Source organism: Martes martes, assembly GCF_963455335.1.
Source record: "Martes martes genome assembly, chromosome: 8".
NCBI classification, from domain to species: domain Eukaryota; kingdom Metazoa; phylum Chordata; class Mammalia; order Carnivora; family Mustelidae; genus Martes; species Martes martes.
The window spans coordinates 81,988,889-82,016,210 of NC_137895.1; the positions used below are offsets into that span (position 1 = coordinate 81,988,889).

The window sequence follows — 27,322 nt, forward strand, 5'->3', positions numbered from 1 at the left end:
GAGAGGGGGAAGCAGGCTCCCTGCTGAGCAGAGAGCCCGATGTGGGGCTCGATCCCAGGACCCTGAGATCATGACCTGAGCCAAAGGCAGAGGCCTAACCCACTGAGCCACCCAGGCACCCCAGTGCAGTTTCTTTTAAGGACGGTATTAGGAAGAAAAAATTACAGTATCTTGTTTCAGTAATTACTCTATTGCACAGTCTGCTCAAATAGGTAAAGGAATCATCACCATTTGCTTTATGTAGAAGAAAAGACCAGCAAAATCAATGGGTAGATTTGTTGCTTTTTTTGGGCTGTCGCGTTAAAAGTTATTTGGGTATTGGGGCGCCTGGGTGGCTCAGTCGGATAAGCAGCCGACTCTTGCTTTTGGTTCCGGTCCTGATCTCTGGGACTGAGCTGAGTGTGCTGGGCTCTGGGCTGAGCGGGGAATCTGCTTCAGGATTCTCTCTCCCCCTTTGCCCTCCCCCCTGCCCCGTGCTCTCTCATTCTCTCTCTAAAATAAATACATGAACCTCTTAAAAAATATTAAAAGTTCTTCGGATACGGATTTTTCACTAATTTATCTACAAATACATATATTTGTGTGAGAACAGAAGTCACTTACCATAGAATGTCAAGTAGCCAAAAATGGCAGTCAAGAAGTACATAACAAACATGGCGAAAAAGGAGATATTGGACACCATCTGCATCTTTTTCTGTGATCGACTAAGAACAAAGATAAGGGAATTTTAAAAATTAAAAACCATGTTACTGAATTTAAGCACTGGTGTTAACACTGAAGAATACTAACAACTTTCTGTCGGGCTAGGGAAGATCTGAGCAGCGGAGCTTACCCGCCCTCCACCTCCCCTGCCCCCCAGCAATTACACCAGTTTAAAATAGCTTCTTTTATGCCAAACGGGTAATGTGAGAGAGTGATTCATGGAACTACCAATCCCTCAAATGCCCTTCCCCATTCTTTTGAAAGAATATCAGGTTCTCATCTGAAGGGAGGAAAATATTTTTTTAATATTTGTTTTTGATATTATCTCCATACTCAGCATGTACGGGGAAAAGGGCAGAATAAATTCAAATACTATTCTTCCAGCCCAGAGATCACGGGCAAATCTGGAACTTGATCTCAGGTGTTCTATTGCTAAAGCTGTTATTTAGTTTCCTTTTTTCCCACCGAGTAGCCTCGGGAATGCACTTGGAAGTCTATGTTTCCAGAACAATAAATCCCAAGTGATCACAGCTGTGATGATGAAGGGCTCTATCTCTTAGGTCAAGTTTACCCAGGGAGTTTGGGTGACCGTTTAAGTTTTTTTAATGGCCGAAATAATTTGTCTATGAGACTTGTACTCAATAACAGACCATGATAGTCATAACATTTGTGTCGTAACAGGAAAAACTGAGATGCACACACATCAGAAAATTACAAACTAAAGGCTGGACTATTAAATTTAAAAGATGTCAAAGACATATTTAAATGTCCTAAGTATAGGATCATAAAGTAGGATTGGTGTACACATAGGTAGATAAAGATACTGCAAAACTTACCCATATATCAATTAAATGTGAAAGAGGACGAGTCATTGGTGAATCAATGCTAAATGATATTTTATTTTTCAAAATGGAAAATATTGTATCTCTTTTCTGAGCTTAAGACTATGCCATGAAGACTATTTTTATCTGTAAAGTCTGCTAACAGCCAGCTAAAAAGAGAACCCAGGAGGAAATTTATAAGCAGGACTTCAGTTTTCTCTAAAATAGCAATCAAAAACAAATCCATAGAATCATTTTAATAGTTTAAAATCAACAATTATATTCTCTTGTCCAGTTTTTGGCCTTAACATTAATTTCTTTCTGCCTGATTTCGCAGCCTTTTCCCTCTAAATCAATATAAGGCAAATCAGACACAATGCATTTTGCAGTTTATACATGAATCTGATTATGATTATAATACTTGGCAAGGAAGCATAAGTCACATAAACCAACACAAAGACTTGAACTCTCCTAAGTAATATAGTATGTGAAAAACCGATTTAACGAAAAAGTCCACATAGGTGGCCACTTTATATATTTATGGCCAAAACATAATGCAGTTTTCTGATTTTTCTTATTCTTTTTTTCCTTTAATGTAGTACTTGCTCCAGAATGGCAGAAAGTAAATGTTGAAGCCGGCTGATGAATCCATCTGCCGGTTCATTATACAAATCTACTTATTTCAATACAGTACTTGCCTATTAATGAGGGGATGTAAAAAATGATTAAGGTAAAAAAGGTAAAATGATTAAGGTAAAAAACAAATCTCTTACTCTTTAAGCTCACTGTAAATTGGCAGGACTGACGGGTGGCAGACAAAAGCAAATGCAATGGTTGGTAAAGCGTACACGGTCTGTTTGAAAGAGAAAAATTAACATTACGAAGAAACATTTTTTACTCTAAAAACTATTCTGCTCCAATATTTCTGCACTGTCGTCTTCTCTGACAGCTCTTCAGAATCCCTGGATTACTCGATTATTAGGAGGGCTTTGGTGTCGAAAATAGAAGCAGCTTATCTAAGAGGGCTTATCTAGCTTGAGACGTGAGGCACTTGGCACACAGGGCTCTTAGGTTCCCCTCACCTACATCCTATTTTACTGCTTCGGGCAAAAGTATCATCCCATGGTCATGGCACTGGCCGGTCACCCCGCACGTTCTCTGCATTATTTCACGAAGTTCCTACAACAACCCTGATCGGTAGACAGACCACCGATGCTCTCCCGACTCCCTTCAACAGGTTAGGTGACATGCCCTGGGCTTCTTCCATCTCTGTTCCACTGCTCTTTGCTCTACAGGGCACGTCAAACCAGACTTAAGAGATGGCATCTAAAAAGACAACTACTTCCCCAGTCACTACTTTGGCTGTGTCCTTAGAATTGTGCCTGCATGCAAGAGAGCTCTCTTTAGTTTTCTTTCTTTCTTTTTTTTTTTTTTTTTCTGGTCGTAACATTTTTATTGGCTTCTCAGCATATAACTTTATTTTATGTATTTTTTTATTAACATATAATGTATTATTTACCCCAGGGGTACAGGTCTGTGAATCATCAGTCTTACACACTTCACAGCACTCACCATAGCACATACCCTCCCCAATGTCTATAACCCCACCAACCTATCCCTCCCACCCCCCACTCCTCCAGCAACCCTGAGTTTGCTTCCTAAGATTACGAGTCTCTTACGGTTTGTCTCTCTTCCCCGTCCCATGTTCTTTCATTTTCCCCTCCCTTCCCCCCATGACCCTCTGCCCTGCCTCTCAAATTCCTCATATCAGAGAGATCATATTTAATTGTCTTTCTCTGACTGACTTATTTTGCTTAGCATAATATGGCCCTATCACCCTGAACGGGCCCAATCGCATCTGATCTCTTTAGTTTTCTTAGATAAGACTTTTTAAAACTCTCAAACTCAGTACAACTTCTGATGCAAAAAAAAAAAAAAAAAAAAAGAAAAGAAAGAAAGGAAGGAAGGAAGGAGGAAGAAAAGTAACATTTCTCATGCTCTAATTCTGTGAAAGCACTGGACCAGGCCCATTCTAAAAAAACGCTGTGAGATATAGAACAGTATCCTTGTTTTTCACTTGGGGGTCTGGTAGCTTGCCAAACGATTTAAATCCAAGCCTGACCGGTTCTGTAGTCCACTGTTCCCCATGCTAATAACAGCACCCCAACTGTGTGAAAGTTTTAAGTGTCAGTTTGTGTGTCTGTATTTTAGCATCTGTATTTCCACTGTGCGAGCTGGGGAAACCGGAGGAATGCCTATCTATCACCACCAGGGAGGAGCAGCGAGTGGGCTAAGGAGGTATTAATCTGTTTTTAAAGATCTACAAGGAAGAGAGGAGCTGAGACAATGATCCACACAGAGATTTTCACAGAGAATGCTTAAGGTTGTCCTTTATGTAAACAGGATAGGAGGAAGCATGAAATCTAGTATTTGTCTATTGCTCAAAGGTCTCTGAATTATGGGATTTGGGAAGCAATGGTTTGGTGTTCTGTTGAGAATGAATTCTTTCAAAGCAGTTTAATTACAACAAAAAGGAGAACTATAATGCCCTTAATAAAATGCTGTTTTTTATATTGAAAAGATGAGGAAACTTACCTTTGAATTGAAGGTAACATATTTTGGCGTACACATGTCAGGGTTTGTTAAATTAGCACTTATTGTTGAATTGAGCTCTGGAACAGTGCAGGGAATTTGAAATTTCTTGTAGATTACCTGGTATTAAGAAATATAGGAGAAACAATTAGACTTTATCAAATAAAGCCGAATAATAAATAACTGCTGTATGGCATCGTACTGTGGCAAAACCAAGGCAATCATTTCATCAGCACTTACCACTATTAGGAAAAAAACCATACAGCTCAAAGAAAATCCACTAGTATAGCCAAGATACCCTAAAAGAAAAGTTGAAAAAATTTATTATTATTTCACGTATCACCTTGTTTCTTTCAATGAATTATTTCCAGCATAGGTCCAATAATATACAAATATGCCTATGTGAATAGAAGATTTATTATTTGAGAGTGCTCCTTTATTTGGCAAAAAAAAAAAAAAAAGGCGACTTTAAATAAAAGTATCATATTATCACTTTGATTCTAGTTTTCCCTGATATACTAGACAATGCAGATTCCCAGATAGGGAAAAAGAGCCTCCCAAATCCGGCCGTAGCTCTCTGTTGCTATACTCTGATGGAGCCTTACAGCCAAATCCATTTACTCCTTGATCTCGATATTCTTTATTATGTACCTATTGCGTATATACTGAATATCAGCTACAGTACTTCTCTTCCCAGATGAGGGGCCCAGACAGAGGAGATGAAGTGATTTCTAGGAATAAATTGAGCATCTGGGGATCTCCACCTTGCCCTGCTTGGAGTCCCCATCCACTGTAACTTCCACAAAGGCAGAGTTAAGTGGTCTCTGGGAGGTTGCATTGTTCCCAGAGAAAAAGAGCCCTTCCCTCCTTAAACTGAAAATAGCTATGTGTGTATACACAGAGAAGCCAAAACACAGACCTAGGAACCATAAAATTAAGTCGTTTTTAAGATCTACTTCTAGATCTTACATAACAGCTACAGAGGGTTGATATTCATACAAAACAAAACGCTACGGTTCGCAATCATTTGCAGGAAGAACTTTAATCTAAATGTCTTCCTTGAATTAGCCCAGAATTAAAGGTGATGCATTTTGGACTAGATACCAATCTGGCCACATGATTCAATGTATACAATTCCCACAACATCAGGCACATTTGTCTCCAAATATAAACATACACACATGAAAATATCAAAACCAAGTGGCCAGATTGTGGCGACCTTTGACCTTTCACTTCAATCTTTCCCTTCAATGAAGCAAATAATTGAGATGGGTTAGACCCCGATAATATACGAATGATTCATTATACTTTACAGGATAAATACAAGCAACTTTCTGTCTTGATATTAGATTTGGAAATCTACTGATTTAAATAATCAGGATATTGAAAACCTTGGATAAGGAGAATTCTATATTCTGCACTTTTCTCAGAGTAGCCTGTAAGTTGTGCTCTTCGATACGGCACTGAGCCTGTTGCTGGCCCCAGAGCCTCACCTCCCCCCTCCACAGCTCAGTGGAGGGATTGCTTACGAGGTCACATACTGACCAGTGTTTTTAGCCCATATTAAAGTCAAGCCCCATTAATACTTATAATTTATCATTCACATAATCTTTATCTTACAAGTAAAAGTAGAGAGGGCAAAGTTATTCATTTTTATTAGGTTTCTGACTCATCTGGGCACTGTAGAGACTATGATAAAAGCAAGCTCTTTCCTTACCTAAGTTCTTCAAAAGACACAGAGGGAGGATTATGCCAAAGGTAACTACTACCACCAGCACGCGGCCATCCACATACCAGGCTCTGAAAAAGGCATTTAAGTTGGGTCATATTTTCATAGAAAGTGAAATTTTTTTCTCAAATGTAAAACTTCACAATACATTTTAATGAATTTTTATTATTATTAATTTTTACCATTAATTTCTATCATTATTCAGGCTTATCCAAAACACTTTAATCCAACCACTTCCCATTTACCATCGTCTCTGTCCCTAGTGATGGAAGAAGGGATTTTTTTTTCCCTCCCCCACCAGCTAAATGGGGCAGTCTTCTGAATAATTTACGTGGTTTCAAAGCTGAATGCACACACTGCATTCTGTCAGATTACAACATGTCTTATCAATTATTTAAGGAGAAGTTCCATTTTGTTTTGCTTGGCTAATACCATTGAAAAACAAGTCAGCACAGGTAGGCATTGCTTTCTCCCTAACCTCTTGTATTTGACCTTGAGTCCTAATGACAGAACATGAGGAATTCTGGCTCCTATGATTCTGCCTTGAAAGAAAACAGAAACTAAGACTGGCAAGAACTATTAAACAAGAGGGAGTTAAAACAACGGATATGTCAGGTGTAGCTCCAACATTTTCCAAGCTTAGCTAGATCTTTATTGAAGTTGGCTCATGTAAATGTTGCTCCGCTCCCTTCTTTAAGAAAGAGACTAGGGTCTTAATGTGTTTGCATGTTCCACTTCTGTGTTAAATATATGTCTGCGCTAAAAATACTCTGTATCTGTTCTGTTCCGTAGAAACTGGATATAGATTTCAGGCTCTCCGGGAGATGCAGCATCTACTGTTTGCAGCTTGACAGATAAATCTACCTTTTAAATGCTCATCGTCAAATGGCTTTCCCTGCTTATTTCGTTTATATAAAAACCCCAGAGAAATGTGTTGGAACAACAAAGAAAGAAAAAATAACAACCCAGGGAAAACTCAGGTTCCTGTAGTTTTCATAAAACAAAAACTTTGGTTAGTCCACATTAAAATTAAGAATATTTTTGTTATCTTACAGAAAAATGGTCTATAACTTACGAAAATGCCTCTTCCTTTCCCATAAGAAACTTTATGGCGGAGGGCAGCTCATTTTTTACTATGAAGAGGTAGCTCAGCATTGCTAGAGGAAAATGAGAACATTTTTAGAAAGAAGATACTAAGGCTCATGTTGCAAGCTATATAAAAGGCTACCAGCCTGTTCTTAGACTGACCTTCAATAAGACACAAAGACAGTTTTAGCTACTCAGTATACTTGGTTTTAAATAAGTGACTGCTCTCTCTGCCTTACTTTCCGTGTGCCATTTTAGCAATGAGAACGATACTGCTTCCATTTTGTTAAAATTCATAGGGCCACCCAACCACCAGAATTAGAAAAGATAATAATATTCACATACTTTAAAGTTATGTATAGAAAAGCGTGTTCCTTTTACCTCCAGTGTTCTGTAGAGAGGTGGCTCCAAAGATTACGAGTTTCCCTGTGGTGCCAAAGACCTGTTCTCCCAGCTTTTCATAAACCATGCAGCCTATTTAAAAATCATAGTTGAGAACACAAGAAATGACAGGGATCTAAAAGTTAAAGAAAGCCAAGATATCCTCATTCGAGTGACTATTCCCCAAGTTATTCTGTCTTTCTCAAAATCACATACATAGCCTTTTGGGCTTTGCAAGGGTTAAGGTGCCACAACCTCGTGACCTTTTAAAATGCCAGACATGACCACCATTTCTCCTTTTTCAGGTTGGCTACAAAAGCATTACAGTTCAATTATTAGGTCATAAGGCTTATTTTTAACTATCTCGAAGAGTTTTCTACTGGGTGGGGGGATTCCTACTCTGATCTCCTTTCTCAGGTCTGGTGCATATCATTAAAGGAAAGATTTGATTTAAAAATAAAAATCCTTATTGGGCGCCTGGGTGGCTCAGTGGGTTAAGCCTCTGCCTCCGGCTCAGGTCATATGATCTCAGGGTCCTGGGATCGAGCCCCGCATCGAGCTCTCTGCTCAGCAGGGAGCCTGCTTCCTCCTCTCTCTCTCTGCCTCTCTGCCTACTTCTGATCTCTCTCTGTCAAATAAATAAATAAATAAAATCTTTAAAAAAAATAAAAATAAAAATAAAAATAAAAATCCTTATTGTTGGGACGAAAGTTTCCTTTTGAATTAATTACGTGAACTGATGAGGCTAACAAGGAATTATCTTAATCTTAATAACATTCCACGAATACCTCGTGTGTCCTAAACACAATAACAAACATACAACAGTCAACACCAGAATGTTCATCATTTGTAAAATTTAGTTCACAGATACATAACTCAGAAAAAAGACCAATAGACAAATCTGTCAAAAGAATAATTTGGCTACAGGAATATCCTAACATGTTCAAATGTCTCATCTCGATAAATACTAAACTGCTAAACCATTCATTAAGAAAACATGTTTATATGTCTTTATGACAGTTCGGCTCATGTTTCCAAAACTTTCACAGAAAGCAATATGGGTCAGGCTATAATTAAAGCTTTGTTCAATCTCTCAGAAGACTGGTGTTTAAACAAGACAATGGTAGATGCTCAATCTATTACAAAATGTCCCAGTTAAATGGAGTCATCTCTGTACAGTAATAGTTGGCCAATGTGGTTTCAGCTAAAGTAAAAGTCAAAGTATTACAAACAGAATCCATTTGTCCCAGGAATAGAAAATAAACACTTCAGGTATTACACTGCCCAGAACTTGGAGCCCTTCCACAGTACCCTCGCTCCCACATTGCCTCGGGCATAACATTTTCTCCTTGGAATATACACAAAAGGGAATGAAAGCACAGTTTACTTTTAAAATCTTGAAGGCTATAATATCAAAACATGGGATCCTTGTTCTGAATTTATAAAGACCTAAGGAAAAACTGAAGCTTTTCAAATGAAGTCATCTTAAACTAGAAAAACAGGTATGATTGGGGGTTTGCTTTAAACGGCAATGCTATTCTCTCAGTGTTCAAGACAATTTAATGTCCCTGGCACCGTGTCTGTTTCTCTGGGTAAATACCACTATAGGTTTTTGAGGAACTGTAGGTCAATGTACTCGTCAGTAATCAGTGGCTGAACCGGGAGGGCATTACTCGTTCACAGTATCACCATGCAAATCATTCGTCCTGGCTTTAACAAAATTAGACCTACTATCAGCTTACCTGTTTCCTTTGAACAGATCAAAAGAAGGTTTATTGAATATATAGATAGCAGTGTCACGGAAGTCAAAAGTATCCTAAAGCAAAGAAAACAATTCTTGTGATAACTATAAAAGAACATACTCAGACCTTACATTTTAGAAGGGCAAAGGCTTATTTATATGGTTAACACTGTTCGTTGGTAGCATCCAAATTTTGGAAATGATTAGTCACACCCTTTTTAAAATCCTCAATAAAAATGTTCTACCAAATAAAGAGCTGCTCATTAGAATCTGAGTAACCCTAACAGTGCAAATCCTCTATGTTAATTCAAAGCCTAAATAGCTCTCTGAGGTCATTTCAGTTGAAATGACTTTCAGACAGTATTAGGAAAGAAAGCTTTTATGGTCTATGATGCACTTTCTGTTACATCTGAGTGAGAAAGTGTGAAAGAGGTGTGGGATGGGGTGGCGGGGGGTGGGGGGTGGGCAAGGGCTGAGGGGAAGACTTGTAGTGACTCTTAGGTCGATGACCATGTGACTTTAGGCAAATTGCTCAATTTCTCCCACCCCTAGATTCCTCACCTATAACATAGACACAAACTAAATGATGTCTATGGTTCTTTTCATCTAATTACTCTGTGGCTATTTTTGAATCTATGCATTGGACCACTGAGATAATTCACTTTCTTTGGACCTAGTTCCTCTTAAAGACCAAGCATTTCTTCTAACTGATGGGAAAATTTTGATTAGGAAAATGAGAAGACATTTTTGAATGACGAACTCTTGTTTTTGTTTTGGTACATCTGGCTCATTGTCAAACCCACCTCAAGAAAAAGCACAGCTAAAATGACGTGGGAGATCACATAGATTATTTCCGAATCATTTGGTTAAAACAGACTTGGTAATTGAAAATAAAGCCTATTTGCTAAAAAGAAAAAAGTTCCAGTCCCCCAAATGAAACCACTCGCTCCCTGATGTAGGAGATCTATCCCTAGAACAGTATATAAGTGCGGTTGATTCCACATTTGAGTAAATAAGGCAGGGATTTTTCTGGCAAGGGCCATTGAGAGGTACTTGGCCTATCATGGGATTCTCTCTGTGTGGGGTCTCTCTTCCCAACCCCAACCCCCGCCCGCATACCCACTGAACCCCTGTCCTTGGGCTCAGCTCAGATGTCACCCCCTTGTGTGCCTTCCCTCACCCCAGGCAGAAAGGCAGCTCCGTGGCTGTCTCATGTCTTACGGTGTTTTGCTTCCCCTATAGGCAATGCGGCCATAAGGAGATCGATGGGGGAGAACAGAATGGCCAACTGTAGAGCAGACAGAATGCCAGAGATGGGTCATAAGACATAAAAGAGGCACAGAGCTCAGAGGAGGTAAAACAAACACGGGGAGAAAGAACAGAAAACCTAATACTCTGGGTGAAGACTAAACTGACCAGCCAATAAAAAGGGGAATTTAGGTGAAAAGATGATGATAAGGAAGTGCATTCAGACATATATTGACTTAGTTAAGATGCTTGAGGGGAAGGGTGATTCCGAAGGTAAGTCCCTTATTACCTCTTCTGGCTGAGGGACGGGAGAAAGTGAGAACAGGCAGTTATATACCCAGCTCGTAGTTCTGAGATACGTAACGGAGCCCCACTTGGTATGTTCTGCCAGAGAGGAAGATAAAGGACCCAACTGTGGTATGATCTTTCTTTCACCTTGTAAGAGATAAACAATATTTATTCTGAAGCAGCAAGCTTCGAATTCTGCTCAGAGTTCACTCACATTTTTAGGGACAATGAAACGAACGGGCGACTTCCATGTGTGCATGTGACGAGCCATAGAGGACTTGGGTGTGACGCAGCCTAGCATGGGTTTCCAGTAGGGGACAGGAGAGATGCAAGTTGCTGCTGTTCTGGAGTGACCACATGCCCTGTTGAGTCTATTCCCCTGGGACTGATCTAGAGAGGAGGGGGATCCTGCCACCAGGTCCCAGGCTAATGACTAGAGAGTATGACCTTGTTAGGACTTATGTGCCTGGCAGGAGGGACAATTACTAATGTCTACCTAATGATTAACCAAAGGCTAGGAGAACTGGGTACTTATTAGCAAAAGAAACATTATACGGAAACATTCCTTCCCTCTGCTAGCAGTCCCTGGGACCACATGGGTCTTACATATGGTTGCCTCCCAACACATTCTGCTGGGTCGAATCTCACTGTAGGTGATGCTCAAGCTGGCCTGTGGCGCTTGGCAAGAAGTCAAGGATTTCTTCCTGAACTCCTATCACCTCTTTTTCTCTTTCTGGGAGAAAAGTCTTGGTCAAGGAAGAGATTAGCAGGGAGTACATCTATGTTCTCCCCTGCACTAACCAACAGCAGAGTGAGATCCTCCCACTGTGATGAAAACAACCCTCCTGCTTCCGTGTTTAAGAGACATAACACTGCACTCCAGACAGAAGGACCTGAAGCGACACTCTGACAGCCTCTGCCTTTTAGGCATCCCATCTCTGAAGATGATCTTCTCCATCCCTCCCAAAATCTAGAGCTTCCCTTCAAAAACTAAAAACTAATATAAAACAAAATGCTTTTTTCTAGCAGGTCATAAAAGGCAAAATCTGTACATAAGATTTTAAGACCACTTTAAGGTATAAAAAAAAATCTAGTAGTATTAATGGAATTAAAATGCAGAGAAGTGCACCTTCTTGTTTAGATTCTTAGAAAGAAACTCTAAGTTGTCTAATTGGCTATAATGATGCTACACTAGTTTAAGGGGATCCAGGGGTGTCAAGGACACAAAACATAACATCAGAAAGAAAGCAGGAGGGATGTCTTTAGAGAATGTAATGACTTATTTGAACACGTCTTCTGTCTTGAGCGTGATTGTACCTCCATTTGTCCGATGAGATCTTTGTACATATAATTGTGGTTTGCTGGCAGAGAAATACACACCGGTATTCCTGTGCTAAGAGGAACACGAGTGATTCCTTTCTGCATCTCATCCAGACATCATGTTCGCTTTCACACTTCTGATCACTGACGACAAGTTCTAATATGGTTATGGCAAAAGCCGCTTGCTGAAAAAGGTGTTGGGGGGTCAACTAAATCTCGGTAATAGGAACTGAGCTGTCAAGGTGTTGGTATTTCAGACTTATGTTCAGCCTTGAAGAGAAGGGGATCCAGAACTTGTAGGTGGACATGGGCACTGGGTAAGCAGCGGCAGGAGAGTTATCTAGTGAAGAATGTGATCAGGGACTTCCAAGAACCCTCACATTGTCAGCCACACTTGGCAAGAGGTGGTGTGGGGACATCGTCGGAGAGTCTATGTCCCCTACGGGGAAGGAGCCTATTAGGAAACAATTCGAGACTCCAGGATCAGGGAGGGGCCTTTAGACACCGCCCTGTCCGGTTTTGCACCCAGCACAGGCAACCTCTCTGCTCCATCCCACACACAGGCATCCAGGTCTGCAAAGTGTGTCACAGGGGAGCCATACGCCACCCATCCCATCCTGCTTCTGTAAAGCACCACACACAGGAACCTAGGCTGAGCTGAAACTACCGATGCCATTTCACCCTTTGGACCTACTTGAATCTACTTAAAATCGAAACCCTCTTCTGCCAAACAGTCCATCTGATGGTGCTCTGTTTCAGATTGTGCCCTTTGACCTACACTTCTCCAATTCTTCCAGCTATCAGCCTGTGATGGGGCGTTCAGGCTCTTTACATCTCACTCATGGTCCAGTTTCTCAACCATCCTTTGTCATGGCTGTGTGCCAAGAAAAGCACAATGCTGTCACATCAGTTTGGGTCCAAATAGCACAAAGCATGTTAAGATTATTAACTTGAGATAGACATCATGTTTCCTAGAAGGCAACCTATTTTGGTGTTCATTTTTATGGCAGCCAAGTCACACTTTTGATTCTTACTGAGCTTCTGTTAGAAACGCCTATTAGGCTACTCTTCCTGGTTCCATCCTGTGTATACTTTTTTTTTTTTTTAAGATTTTTATTTATTTATTTGACAGAGAGAGATCACAAGTAGGCAGAGAGGCAGGCAGACAGAGAGGGGGAAGCAGGCTCCCCGCCAAGCAGAAAGCCCGATGCGGGGCTCGATCCCAGGACCCTGAGATCATGACCTGAGTCAAAGGCAGAGGCTTAACCCACTGAACCACCCAGGTGCCCCATGTGTATACTTTTTTTGAAAGGATTCTACACTTTCCATTATATTTTGTCTTTCCAGTCTCGTGATATCTTTTAAAATTGTTGACCTTTTTTACTTAATTATCAGCTACCTCATCAAGCTTCATATCTTGAATTTGCCTTCATCCAAGTCACTGGTTCTAACTTTGAATAGAACAAGACCCCAATCTAGAAAATGGCCCACTGTCCCATCAACTGCTCCATTCAGGAAACCGGAAGTCACCGTCGATCTTTTATCTACTCTCTCATCCCTAACATCTAATCACTGGCAAGTGTCCTATCACTTCTCTTTCAAAAATAGTTCCTAAATCCATATGCCTCCCCCCCCACCCCATCTCCACTGCCACTACTCTGATCCAAGGCACCATCACCTATAATTTCTGGGCAACTGTCGTAATTTCTGTCTCTCATTTCTTGCCCTCTCTGATCCATCTTCCAACCAGCAGCCAAAGCAATCTTTTTATTTCATTGCTTTATTATGTCCCTCCATTACTAACTAGACTGTAGGACAGGCCATAACAGTTAATTCGGAGTCATGGTCCATCTTATTTGCCTAATTACATACAATACCAAACAAAGCACACAGCAGACTCTTAACTAAGAATGAACGTACAGAATATTAGTATCTCATTTGTAAGTCATATGGGATTATGAAAAATGTCCTGCTAAAATCAAGATACATTCTGCTTAAGACAATCCTGTGACCAACTAGTTCACTATTATCTCAAAAGATGAAGTTAGTTTAGCACAACTATATAGGAAAACTCTATTGACCTCCAAGGAGCAATATTTTCTACAGTATTTGTACATAAAAGCTATTTAATAATTCACCTTTAAATATTGCTTGAGATCTACTTTTTATCACTTCTGAGAGCTGGGATGAAATCTGCCCATTTCTAGTCCTCTGGTGATACTCCTGCTCCCCATGATTTCTTAAATATTTCTGAAAGGAGTCCTAGATGTATTTAGTGTATTTTGTGCAAGAAAATTTTGGCTCCTACCTTAAACAATAACATCTAGACATCTATTTTAAAGACAGTTATTTGTTATTATTTTGAATCGCAGTGATAAGACTGTAATTCTTTGCTCTCCCATAACTTACCCAGACATTATATGGATAACATTATAATAAATTTCATTTCTTAAAGTGCTATATGCTAATCAAATGGAAAACTGTGACAATAGAACCACATATTTAAGGCAATTGAAATGTTCTTTCTTTCTTTTTTTTAAGTAGGCTCCATGCCCAGTGTGGAGCTCTATATGGGGCTTGAACCCACAACATTGAGATCAAGACCTGAGCTGAGATCCAGAGTTGTACACTTAACCCACTGAGCCGCCCCAGTGCTCCAACAATTGAAATATTCTATGTGATTTCACAACTATATTTGGGTAAATTTATCAAATCCTATCCTTTAAATTGAAGAATTTTGCTGTATATAAATTATACCTTAAAAAGACCAACCCCACACCACATCTTTTAAAACCCTAGCGAAATAACAAGAAATCATATACCATGCTCCCCACCTGGCATCAGAGCCCTTGAAAGAGGTGGAGGTGAAGCAGCAGTCACCACTGCCGATCCAGAAATAGCTTCCATGGGGGTGTTTACATGGGGGTGTTCCGGGCTGCCATGCAGGTGAGTGTTTTCAACTCCTCCAGGACCCATTCCTCTTAAAAAATAAGAGAACCCTTCCCAACCTTCCCTGCATGACTCTCCCTGTCCTCTCCCTGTCCAAAGTTTAAAGCAGCTGCCTTCAAACTTTAAGGGTATATATGACTCTCCTTGGGATCTTGTTAAACTGAAGATTCTAATTCAGTAGATGTGGGGTGGGACCTGAGAGTCTGCATTTCTCACAAGTCCCCAAGTATTTCAGATGCTGCTGATCCATGGACCACTCTTGGAGTAGCAGGGATTTAAAGCTGCCAGCTCTGGCCCTGTGGCAAATGGATCTCATTGTTCCCATTTCTCACCACTGTTGAACTAGTGCCACATGGCCTGCCACACTGTCTGCAGCTGGGGTGCCATGCCACCATCACAGTGTGACTACCTATGACACAGCCCCACAGCTGTCCAGGGGAGAATGCAGTGAAGTGAAGCATTTACAGCTGAATCATTATCATTCCTATGGGATGCGGACCGGTTCTCAGCGTCGGATCTACTGCCTTTGGTTGAGTTCCTCAGGATATTAGGGCGTTAGGTACTCCACCAATATATATATTTTAAAATTAGGGGCTCATGGGTGGCTCAGTCAGTGAGGTGTCTGCCCTCAGCTCGGGTCATGATCCTGGGGTCCTGGGATGGAACCCCTCATCGGGCTCCCCGGCTCAGCATGGAGCCTGCTTTGCTTCTCCCTCTCCATCTGCCCCACTCCTGACTCATGCTTGTTTGCTCTCTCTCCCAAGGAATAAACAAAATTATTTTCAATGCCACACCCCTCCCCCCCACCCCAGTCATGTTTCTTTTCTTCCAAAAGGGATCGGAGGCTCACTACACTATATAATTCTTCCTCTTCTAAACCCAGTTAAAAGCATAAAACATTTACCATCATCATGATTAGAATAATCCATATAAAAACTCCTTGCACTGGAGCAAAAGTAATCTTTTTCACTAGTTTTGCTTGTATCTACCATCATCTCCCACCAATCTACAGCCCCTCCCTCCAAAATTCAGAGACACACGATCTGGTGAAGGCAGAATATTTACAAGAAATTTAAAATTCCAGTACAAGCTAGTTGGACAAACTGTAGGAAACATACCATTTTCTGGCCAACCATCTTTCTCCAGTCCTCCCCCTCTGTTACTGGCCTCTCTTTTACTTTCTTCTACACTTTCCCTTTCTCCAACCTTTCTTCCCGTCTTCCCCCCTCCACTTTTTTATTCATCTCTTATCTCCACTAACTCTCTCTGCCTCTCCATCCACTAACTCTCTCTGCCTCTCCATCCCCTACCCGCCAACTCCTCCAAAGGGAAATACATATATGAAGTAAGTAAAGATCTAAAATCACTGCTACAGAGAGCAGAGCACTAGCTGGGGATGAAGGGAGGGCTGGGCAGTATGGAGAACCCAAATGAAGATGCTGAATGTAGTTACCCATCTGCATAGTTAAGAAGCTCAGATTCGGGGGGTTTCCAGCTAGTGGGACAGAAAGCTAGCAGAGAAGGGAATTTTAGGGTATGGGAAAGAGAGGGGTTTTCAAGTGAAAGGCCATGACATCTACACTGGACAGGGAAGGAAGTGTACTTCTCCCTGAGGTTCTCCGAGGTTGTCGGTGACATTGGAGGACAGGCACAGTGGGAGTACCCGAGGGAGGAGCCTGGAAATGGGGAGGAGGGGTTGTGGTCACAAGTAGAACGTCTGGAGGGTAACTGCAGAGGCAGGTGGTGCAGCACAGTTCCTGGCCCAGGGAAGCCATGCTAGCGGGAGGCTTAAGTGGAAAAAAAAAAAAAGGCACCACAGAGGAAGAATCGTCTATTTAATGAGAGCCCAAATGGAAGGGGATGTGTCTGAAAGTGAGAAGAGAGGGGCCAAGTATTCTGAGTTCGTAATCCATGTGAAAATTTGAAATATTTTGGGAAATTCAAACCTATCTTTTACATACAAATCCATTTCCTAGAACTTTACTTTAATAGGGATTCAATATAATTAATAAAACACTTAATTGATCATCACCACCAATAAATTTAGGGTATTTTCAGTATGTCAGGCCCACATTAAGCACTTTAAAATATTTCACTTATGAGTAGTACTATTACTATTTTACAGATAAGGAAATTGAAGTTGAGAGAGGTTAAGTATTTTGTCTAAGGTCACAGAGCTAGCATTAGAGCCCTCAAAGTCTGATTCCAAAGTTGTTACCCGCCCATGCTATATTGTCTGCCAAAGTCAAATGTCCACAGAAGAATGACAGTATAAAAAGTAAAACCTAAGCAGAAGACAAATGACTTAGAATGAAATACATCACAAGCCTAACAGAGCCCGCTGTTAACAATGAGATTTGGGGTGATTTCTTTATACTTAATTTATTTTATGTATTTTCAAAATGGTCTTTAATGATTATCTCACTTACAATAATAGTGTTAAAATGAAAAATGTAAAGAACCTCTTAAATGATAGTAGCTTTATTCCAATTCTTCCTTTTGGAGAGGGAGGGGGAAGAGTTGCATTTGTTTAAACCCCAAGGTCATTAATATAGTCCCAATTTCATTTAAGGAGCTCACAAAATACTTAAAGAAAGGAGCAGAAACACATAATTATTCAGTCCCAAAGTGTACTTCCTAGTCACTACATTGTGATTAAATTTCAACATTCTGAGGGTCAGAGGACGAGCACACCAGGATTTGGTGGCATGCAATTATTTGTAATATTTACAAATCAGAGAGTGAAAGGGATGGTTTTTAAGTGCTGAGCTGGGAAAAGGCCGGGATCAATTATTCACACATTTCCTTCCATTTCTTTCCTTGTAGATAAATCTACATTTCTTGGTGCAAAGCTGCTCTTAAACTAGTCTCACTGCTGGTTAGATATTTCATCTTGTCTAATTTCTAATGAAAGAAATATGCCTCATCGATGACCAAATGAAGTAAGATCTAGTATGATCCTACAGAGAATGAAGTACTTAAAAGACGTATGCAGACAGAACTAGAATTTTATCAATTCAGTTGATACTTCATGAAGTTAAACAGTTAGGAGGAGGTCTGAGTTTCAAAGAGGAAGTGGTACTGGTAAGAAATAAAGCCATGTGCCACTACCACTTCCTGTTTTTGCTTATAGTCGTTGGTAGAGGGCTGTGGGTTTGGCGGGCACTCCATTTATAACTCTTGACATGTCCTCCTTCCTCTTCTTCCGCTCCACAAGAGTAACTGGCTTCCTTTTTCCTCAAACCTAGATCCTTACCTTTGAAAATGACGCCCCCTTTATCATACTCTTAAGATGTAACTCCTGAGTGACAGAAAAAGTCCACGTAACCATTAAATAAAGGAGTGTGCTGTTCTTGGTGGGTATTTTGGACTTCAGCTCTAAGGGGAACGATGGAGCTGTGGCTCCATTCATACTTTCCTACTCTGTTTCCATGGTAACAATGCACACTGAAGGAGCGATGGAAGAGTTAAGAGGACTCCACCATGGGCTTGTTGCCCTCCTTCCCCTCATCCCACACCAATCACAGTGTCATCCTAGCAAGTGCCTTAGCCTCTGTGACTCTTAGCTTCTCTACCTATAAAATAAGGACGATAAATAGGGTTGTTATAGGTCCCACGGCACATGCATACTTTATAACATCTTTTTTTCTAACTCTCTAAAGAAAAAAAAAAAAGCTATTCGCAGCTAGCAAGCCAGACAAAAAGAAGCTACTGGTGGTTTTGGTCGGTACGCTGTAGTTGGCAAACCTCTAATGCAGTTGCAGAGTGTTGAAACACGGACCCGATGTGAAGTGAAGCTTGTAGCCATTGAACAAAGCACAGCTAACTGGCCCACACAAGGACAGTCTTCCACTCTACTAAACCAGCTACCACTCTGTGAGTAGTGAAAGTTCAAGCTAACCTTGAAAATCCAAATTTCTGGGCTGTCCGGACCTACTGTGCTGATACACACCTGGCTTACTGCAACCCAGGAAAATGAACGAAAGGGCATTCACACCTCACGGAGGTCTTAATACTGGTAAAACCTTAGACGGTAGAGTTAAGTTGCCTCTTGCAACCTGAGAAAAACACAGTGCTCCAAATGGGGGCCATGCTGTTGTCCTTGGGTAGCACCGCGGCACCGGGTCAGGATGCGACTCAGTCTCCACAGGACTGATCCAACTCCGGGTGCATGCTCTCGCACAAGCGCGCAGTGCACACACCCGCGCACCTCTGGGGCCACGAGAATTGCCTTCTTGGAACCCCTTATCAGACACATCTTAGATGACTCACCGACTAAGCATAACTGCTCAACTCTTAAAAACAATGGGTGGGACTCATCTCCTACGCTTGCCAACCCTCTTCCAACCCTCTTCGTTTACAAAATAAGCACTCATTTTTAGCACAACACTAACCACTCTCCTATTTCCCTGATTTCTGAAAAGCTGCTTAATCCAGAGAATCTCAATAGAGTTCAATGGCACTGCCACTGCCCTTTTTACATGTATCTCAAATGTTGGCAAGGCTGAATGTGCCATTTCTCCTCTTCCAGTATTATTATTCCCAAACAAGAGACTCTGATGCCAATGATTTTTGCTGCCAGCTGAAGGACAACAATTTTCCCTTCAGATCATTTCTAAGGAACAGTAACTATAACTCAAAGAATTTTAAAAACAAGTAACTGATTGACAAGAGGGAAGAGGATTGTGACTATACTCATGGACCTCCTCCTAGGATCACCGGAAGAGTAGGGTTTCCCTATTGACTTCCTCTTTAACCGCCCGGTTTTTAAGATCACAAGATCCAGTTGGTCTTTCCGCAGGAGCAGGCAAAGAACTGCCTGCTAAGGAGTGCACAGAGAGAGACGACTTAACATTTATGAGGAATAACTTGATAAATATCACACAGACCATCTCTGTTACTGCTAAGAGCAAAATTATCATCTTGGTGGGTGTGATTCAAACTTTCTGGAATACATATGAAGTAACGAAGCAGTGACAATTCAGGATCATGCAGAGTACATATTTGTGAAGGAACACTGCGGTCTCACTCCAATTTAGTAGAATTTGCTAAAAAAGATAGGAGACTTCAGAGCTATGCTGAGACAGTTATTTAAGAATACAAACCTCCTGATATCGTGAGAAGCCCCCCCCCTTTTTTTGTGACAGGCTAATAATGATCAAATACCTACAAGATAAGAACAGGACTTAGGGCAATGTGTTGATGGACCTATGGTTCTAATTCCATTTCTGTCTGTCCCTTATGTAGGCTCAACTGTAAAACACTGAATTTAAAGAGAGAAGTCCCCTGCTAGTCTGATCTTGATTTACAGAGATCTTTATATTCTAGATTGACCCTTACTGGCATAGCCATTTACTGGTTTGTTTGTAAACACTGTAATTATAGGTAATACAATATTGCATCTTTTTAGTGGTCCACAGAGGTAAATATTAAGAAAAAGAGAGACAGAATTCACCTACAATTGAAGCAGACAATTTACCACAAAGTGAAGGTAATTGCTGTACACTGAAAATGACAATTACGTTCCTTTTTGCAAATAGCAATTTAACAACAAATGCCCTTTTAGCAATGTAATACTAACCTCTTACAGAATTTAACAGGCTCTGAACTACTTAGAATGTTCAAATGAAAGAGGCATTCCCAGGAAAGTAACCAAGTAACCACTTGGGGGCGAGTCCTGTGCTAACCTGGTTATTATCATTACATCTCCACAGCCCACTGAAAATTTGAGGGTGAGCTAAACCTTTCAGTTGGTATTTGCCCTCCAATAAGTCTGCACCAATTATGAGGGCCATTGTTTTGCCCTAAAGGCTTGTTTTGGTTTTGCAAAACCTAATTCTTAAGTATTCATTCATTCATGTCAACGAAACTTTATTGAGAATCACATGTATGCAAGCAACTGTTCTAGATCTTGTTGGGGCCAGCAGGGTGGGGGGGTGGGGAGTGAGGGGTTAGAAGTGGTGGTGGGGGGGTGATTTGGACAAGGAAGAATTAGACATTAATCCTGCCCTTGTAGGGCTCAGAGTTCAATCGGAAAGGTAAAGGAGGATCAGGGAAACAGGTCTGGAGGTGGCATCTGACTGGGCCTCACAGGCCTGTCAGGATTCAGAAGCACAGAGGTGCGTGGGAATAAGGAGGGGAAAAGGCCAGGGTGATAAGGATGGTGCAGGTGGCCTTTACAGAAAAGAAGGACATGGTGTGGCTGAAATGGAGGCTCTCTGAAGGCAGATGGGGTTGAAAATACAGTATGGAGTAGGTGGCACGGCATCAACTGCTTATTCTCGCTCTAAGGGTCTTAAATATCAATACTGAAAATCTGCTTTTCCTCAGTTTTCTGTAGGTAAGAAGGGGAAAAAAAGCCTTATTGCATTGGTTTTAAATTCCTTAAAAAAACAGGCTTCTTTTCATTAGTTTCTTCCCCTAAAAACACCTGGTAGAAAAACAATACAGAATGGAAGCTTTGCACCCTCACTGCACCCCAGCCCCTGTGCCACTCTCCAGAAGCAACCCTTGTCAACAGCTCACTCGTGCACCCTCCGAAATAGTCTGTGGGGTGTAAGCACACACACACTCTCCTCCCTCGCCTGCTTCCACCTAATGGTCAGGCTTTTTCAAACAATAATATTCTTGTGACATATTTCCATACCAGTACATACAATTCAGTTTCCTCTTTCATATAGTCGTCTGATATTCTAGTTCATGGAACTACTCTGAGTATTGAACCAATTCGCTAATAATGGGCTTGGTATTATCTGACTTTGTTAGTTCTTGGTTTTTAATTCTTAACATTTAGTTAAATATTTGGAAGGAATTAAGGTCAAGGGCTCACGAAGACAAGGGACATACTTAAATAGCACTCGAGGCCAAGTCGGGTGTAGATATGACACATATGAAGCAGTTCAGAAGGTAAGTTAGTTTTATGATATACTTTACGCATGTGTTTTATGGGCTATTACCAGGAACCTGACCACCCCTGATCTACAATGTGGTGCACTTGATATTACAAAACTATTTCCATTACAATAAGGGCGACGGTTCTTGGTGAAACAGTAGTAACATAGTCCAGGAATATTGAAGATTATACAAGAGGATTTTTAAAGCTGAAATATTAACTTGCTGGTATCTATTGATAAGAATAGAATTTCTCTGATAATGTACATTAATAATGCAGATTTGGTTTCTGATGAAGGTATCAGAAAACGACAGTATAGTGTTTTAGATCACACTGGTTCTAGAGTCAGAAAAGCCTGGATGGAATCTTGGCTCCCCAACTTGGTAAGTTGTTATTATGCCTCAGTTACATCATCTGTAAAATGGAGCTAATACTTACTTCATAGTGTTGATGGAGATTAAATGAGATAAAATAGCATATGTAATTACTGTTCAATAGATGTTAACCATTATTTATGACTTCCTAATTAATAATCCCACAAACAGGTACTCTATAGTGCTACTATGTACAAGGCACTACTGGTACTCCCTTCATTTTTCTCTCTCAGAAACACACACACACTCTCTCTCTCACGCACACACACTCTCTCACACATACTTTCTCACACACATACTCTCTTCTCCCTCTGTCACACACGTGTACACACACACACACACTCATAGCAGTCCTATAGGGTTGGCACTAATTAATAAATGTCTTCTTGTGTGCCACTTTTCAAAGAGTGTCTTTAGCTATATTATATTTTTATCTTCACAACCAAGTGACATAGAAAATGGCAAACGGGACTCAAAAACTACGAAAACTCAAAAAAAAAGAGCCTCTGAATTGTAATCAACCAAAATAAAATTTAAACTGATATTGTTTCACAATTATCATTTCAAACAGATGGTTTATAAACTTAGCGTTTATAATAAATGATCATATCTTTTGAGGTCTCAGAAGTATCATCGATTACATTCTCCTTTTTCACAGTTTTACACTTAAGGGTTACATTATTAAAATAATAATAATAATATGATGCCAGGAAGTTATGAAAAAATATAAAATCTATACAGTTTAATAAACCTCTCATTTACTTACTACTATGAGGAAATGATACATTCTAAAGACATTCATTTCCTATAAAATGTATGCTCTTAATAGATACCTTTAGAAATGTAACTTTCCTGTTTTGGGCTCAGGTGGGAGAGATGGTAAAGTGAGATAAAAAATAAAACAAACCCCACCATTCTTCCACGCCAAGATTTACTTTGTTTTCCTTTTCTTTTCCTTCCTTGGGATGGGGAAGGGAAGAAGGAGAAGGGGACGGAGAATCTTAAGCAGGCTCACACCCCGTGCGGAACCCTATTCCAGGTTCAATCTCATGACCCTGAGATTGTGACCTAAGCCGAGATCGGGAGTTAGATGCTTAACCCACTGAACCACCTAGGCACCCTGCCAGTATTTACTTTTGATGCCACTTTGGCCATGAAGGAGTTACAGGGGAGCTATGTTAAAAAAAAAAAAGAAAAAAGAAAAAAATCAGTGATAGAAGAGGGAGTTATAGTGGAAGAGTTTTCAGCATTCACTGCCTTTTCCTTGGATCCCTAATCTTAGGAAAACTGAGTTCAATGGGTGCATTTTACCCTGAGATACTTATGCCTCAGCATATCCCCGACTTGCTGCCTCAGGGTACAGCCCCATTTTGCCCCCCAAAGAGAACATATACCGTCAGAACAATTGTAAGCTGAAGATTCCCCATTCCCATACTTCCTGTTCCTCGGATGGAATACAGGGCTTCAGAATTCAGGAAAACACAAAACCTAACTGCATTCTTCCAATGGGGCAGAGTTCACTGAATCCAACTGAATCAGATGTGTGTTAAACAGGGATGACAGCCATTATAGTTAGGTAAAAAAAAAATGAGCCCCAAATTCATCCAAGAAAAAGAAATCACTCCCGCAAGTTTTCAGATGACCCTAGTGACGAGCTCCGCACCCAGGCTCAGGGAGACTCGGAGGAGCCTTCCCAGCTGCTTTTCTAAAGAAGCTTGGACAGGCTTGGACTCTTTCTCTGTGTTGGCTAATATGAGTCTGGAACAAGGCCCTGTACCAGATGAAATACCTTGATCCTGCCAACTGCCTCTTGGCTTTGAGCAGCTGTAGGAGCAGCTGGTTTTACGACACACAGAGTGAGTCCTTGTTCTAAGGTAGGAGACTGCTACATTTTGTGAAGAGCTTATAAGTTTGGGTCTCTATACAGCCACCTTCACAAGCTTTCACCTGATGATTCGGTGTGCGGTGCTTGCCCATCTTGCAAGTAACCAAATGATTTGTAAGAGTTTTATGCAGGGCAGTCTTCCGACAACTGTAAGTGTCGAGTTTATCCAATTCTTTGCTTCAGTCAGAAACTGAAGAATCATGAGACAGGAGATCAATTATCCCTGAATCACTGTAATTAAAAATCAACCGAATTCTAGGAATGGCAGACTGAATATAAGAACTTACTCTTGCTCCCTCCTAAGAACACTAGAGGAGACAATAAGCACAACATTTCAGAACTGGAAAGTAGACAAAGCTGAACCTTCAACTAGCAGTGGAGAAAGCCAAGACTCATCCCATTTTCACCACAGAATTCCCAAAAGGCCCCGGTGGCATTCCTGCAAGTAGGGAACCGTGGAAAGGATGAGCTAACGTAAAGGGGATCCTCAAGAAATAACTAGATTCCCCAGACCAGGCACCTATTCTGTAAAGCTGAGGGTTTGCTCCTCCCCTATCTGGCAAAAGACATATATCTGAAGAGACATTCTCTGTAAAGTATAAAATTCGGGTCTCTGGATGAGGGACCCAGCACAACCTGGTGGGGGAGGGGAAAGTGGGGACTGCCAGGAAAACTGGGGTTAGGTGAACACATGCAACTGAGATATCCACCCCTAAACTGTGCCCCCAACTGGGTTCCCAAAAAGATGGCGGCAATGCTGAGACCCTCCCGGCAGGTAACTGGAAGATGCTGGGTGATCCCAGCAGCCAAAGAGTAACCAACACTGCTGGTTCCCCAAGTAAAAGGCTGGTGACAACACCTTAAGTGAAACTATTCCCAACGAGCCCCACTCATGGGTGGCAGGTGTAAACTGGCCTTGTTTTCCCCATCCCTTACTTTAGAATATAACAGACAAAGAAGGACCACCTGACATTTCAGGAAAGATCCTAAAATGAAAGATCAATTTCAAAGCAAACAAACAAAAAGTCAACTTGTGCCAGAGGGATACAGTAAGTGGAATTCAGACTGTTGGAAACTCTAGGGGACAAACGGCCCAGTTTCTTCATCACATAGATTGCACAGGAGAAAAGGAGAGAGAAATGGGGGAACCTACAGCTTAAAAGAGATTAAAACACATATCAGCCAACTAAACTATATGGACCTTATTCGAGTAGAGATTTGGAAAATCCAGGTGTTGTTTTGTTAAAGGAGATAAACAGGCAATTCAAATATTATTTGGATATTTGATGATATTAAGGAACTGTTGATAATTGTTTAGGTGTAACATATTATGGTCATGTTTTAATAGCCCTTATATTTTAATGAGAAATACACTGAAATATTTATGGGTGAAATGATATTAGAGCTGGGATTTGCTTCTGGACAATCCAGGTGAGGGGGATGATTAAACAAGTAAGGCCATGGGATGAAGGGAATATGGCAATCTTTTATACTCTTCTTCCCACTTTATGCTTGAAATTTTCCATAACAGAGACAAACTATCACTAGAATCCTTAGTGAAAACACTGAAATCATAAAACAAAATAATATAAGAAAGGAACATTTCAAGAATTTTTAAAAGCTCCTGTAAAAAAAAATAATAATAACAGAAGTAAAGCATTCAGTAAAGAGCTGAGGGAAATTGAGGACATGTCCCAGAAACTACAGTGAAAAATTATAGAAATGAAACTAAAGAATAAAACTGGGAGGACAAGTCCAGAAGTTCCAGAATCTGGGGAGCAGTTCCAGAAACAGAAAAGGTAAAAAAGAGGAAGGAATTCATTGACACAATAATGTGTATGAAAATATCCCCAAACGGAAGACTGTTACCTTCTAAAAGAAAAGGAGGTACCGACAGCCTGACACAGTGGGTGATTAGGGCCACATCAAGACACATCACTATAAAACCGAAGAACATGAGGGACAAAGAGATTCAACAAATTTCAACCCTGGCTATAGAGAAGAGATCAGGAATCAGGAGGATATGGGACTTCACAACAGAAGAAACTAGAGAGCGATGAAGCAATACCTTCAAAATTCTGAAGGAAAATTATTGCCAATATAGAGTTCTTTATCCAGCCAAACTGCCAATCCAGGATGCAGGCAGGATAAAAACATTTTGCAGACATTAAGGCCTCGGAAAAAATTATTTCTGTTCATCCTTTCTCAGCAACAAAAGCAAGGAAGTCAATCCAGAAAAAGGAAGAAATGGAATACAGGGGAAATAGGGGATCTAGGAGAGAAGAGAGGTGAAGGGGATTCCCAGAGAAGGGGGTTCCCAGAATGGTTACAAAGAGAGATTTCAAAATAAAAGTCTGTTCCCACTGCCTCAGTTCCCTTACCTGTGAAGGCAGGAACTAACACTAGTACCTATCTCAGAGACTTGCAAGGATTCAGCATAAAGACTTAGAATAGTACCTGGTACAAAGTAAGAGCCACAAGAGTTACTGTGGTTACCATCATCAAAGAATTGACTCTTCAACTACTTAACATAGAACTAATTAATACTGTGATAATAAACATAAATAAATCAGCGTAAAACACATTTCCGAACCAAACATTTTTCCAGCTTAGGAATAACTGAAAATAGTCACAGAATCACCAGGTTTCAGAGGTTGGCACGGTTCTGAGATTTTTCTAGTATAGTTGCCTTATTTTACAGAGTAGGCAACTGAAGCTCAGAGTGACTAAGTAACTTGCTTAAGACTACAGAGCCATTCAGAAGAGGAGTTGGGACTACCAGTCGGGTGTCTCTAGTCACTGCTCTGAAAGTTACAAGTGCAGCAACCCTGCAGTATCCTCAGAGGGTCAGAGTTCCACACATACCAAAAAAGTCACCATAGAAATATTTTGTCCAACGCCATCCTTTCACCCTAAAACCTGGCACCTGGCTCAAGATATACATAAACAGAAAGACCACACAAAATGATCCACCAGCACAATAGAGAGAAGAGGCTGCAGTAGGGTTTACAGAGTTGGGTGGCCAATAAGGAAAAAAATGTCTTGAATTCACTGTCCTAAACAGAGTTTTATTTCTAGGAAAGACATGTCTAGTGCATTTACATGTAAGAGGAAGAATGTTAATCCCTAGTACTACTGACCAAAATGGCCCAGCATGGATGGGCATCATTGATCCCTGGGTAATGGAATGGGCAGCAGTGTACTTTCATCACAGTTTTCTTCTCTTTTCTTTTTTTCTTCTTTTTTTTACAGTTTTCTAAGTCTAAAGGAATATACACAATTTGTAGGAGTTCTAGCCATTCTGGTCACTGCTT

At 40.7% G+C, this 27,322-nt stretch overlaps 1 protein-coding gene across 1 annotated transcript in view; it reads right to left on the bottom strand.

Annotated features, from left to right (window-relative positions):
- The window catches only part of SLC38A1 (solute carrier family 38 member 1), a 63,988-nt gene that overhangs the window by 5,833 nt on the left and 30,833 nt on the right, over positions 1-27,322 (bottom strand). The window contains exons 6-13 of the mRNA XM_080810919.1: positions 9,054-9,127; positions 7,312-7,404; positions 6,920-7,001; positions 5,833-5,915; positions 4,356-4,414; positions 4,119-4,235; positions 2,297-2,376; positions 604-704 (exon numbers count right to left, since the gene is read on the bottom strand). Of these exons, the coding sequence (XP_080667045.1) occupies positions 604-704; positions 2,297-2,376; positions 4,119-4,235; positions 4,356-4,414; positions 5,833-5,915; positions 6,920-7,001; positions 7,312-7,404; positions 9,054-9,127 (689 nt within the window). The remainder of the gene's footprint in view (positions 1-603; positions 705-2,296; positions 2,377-4,118; positions 4,236-4,355; positions 4,415-5,832; positions 5,916-6,919; positions 7,002-7,311; positions 7,405-9,053; positions 9,128-27,322) is intronic.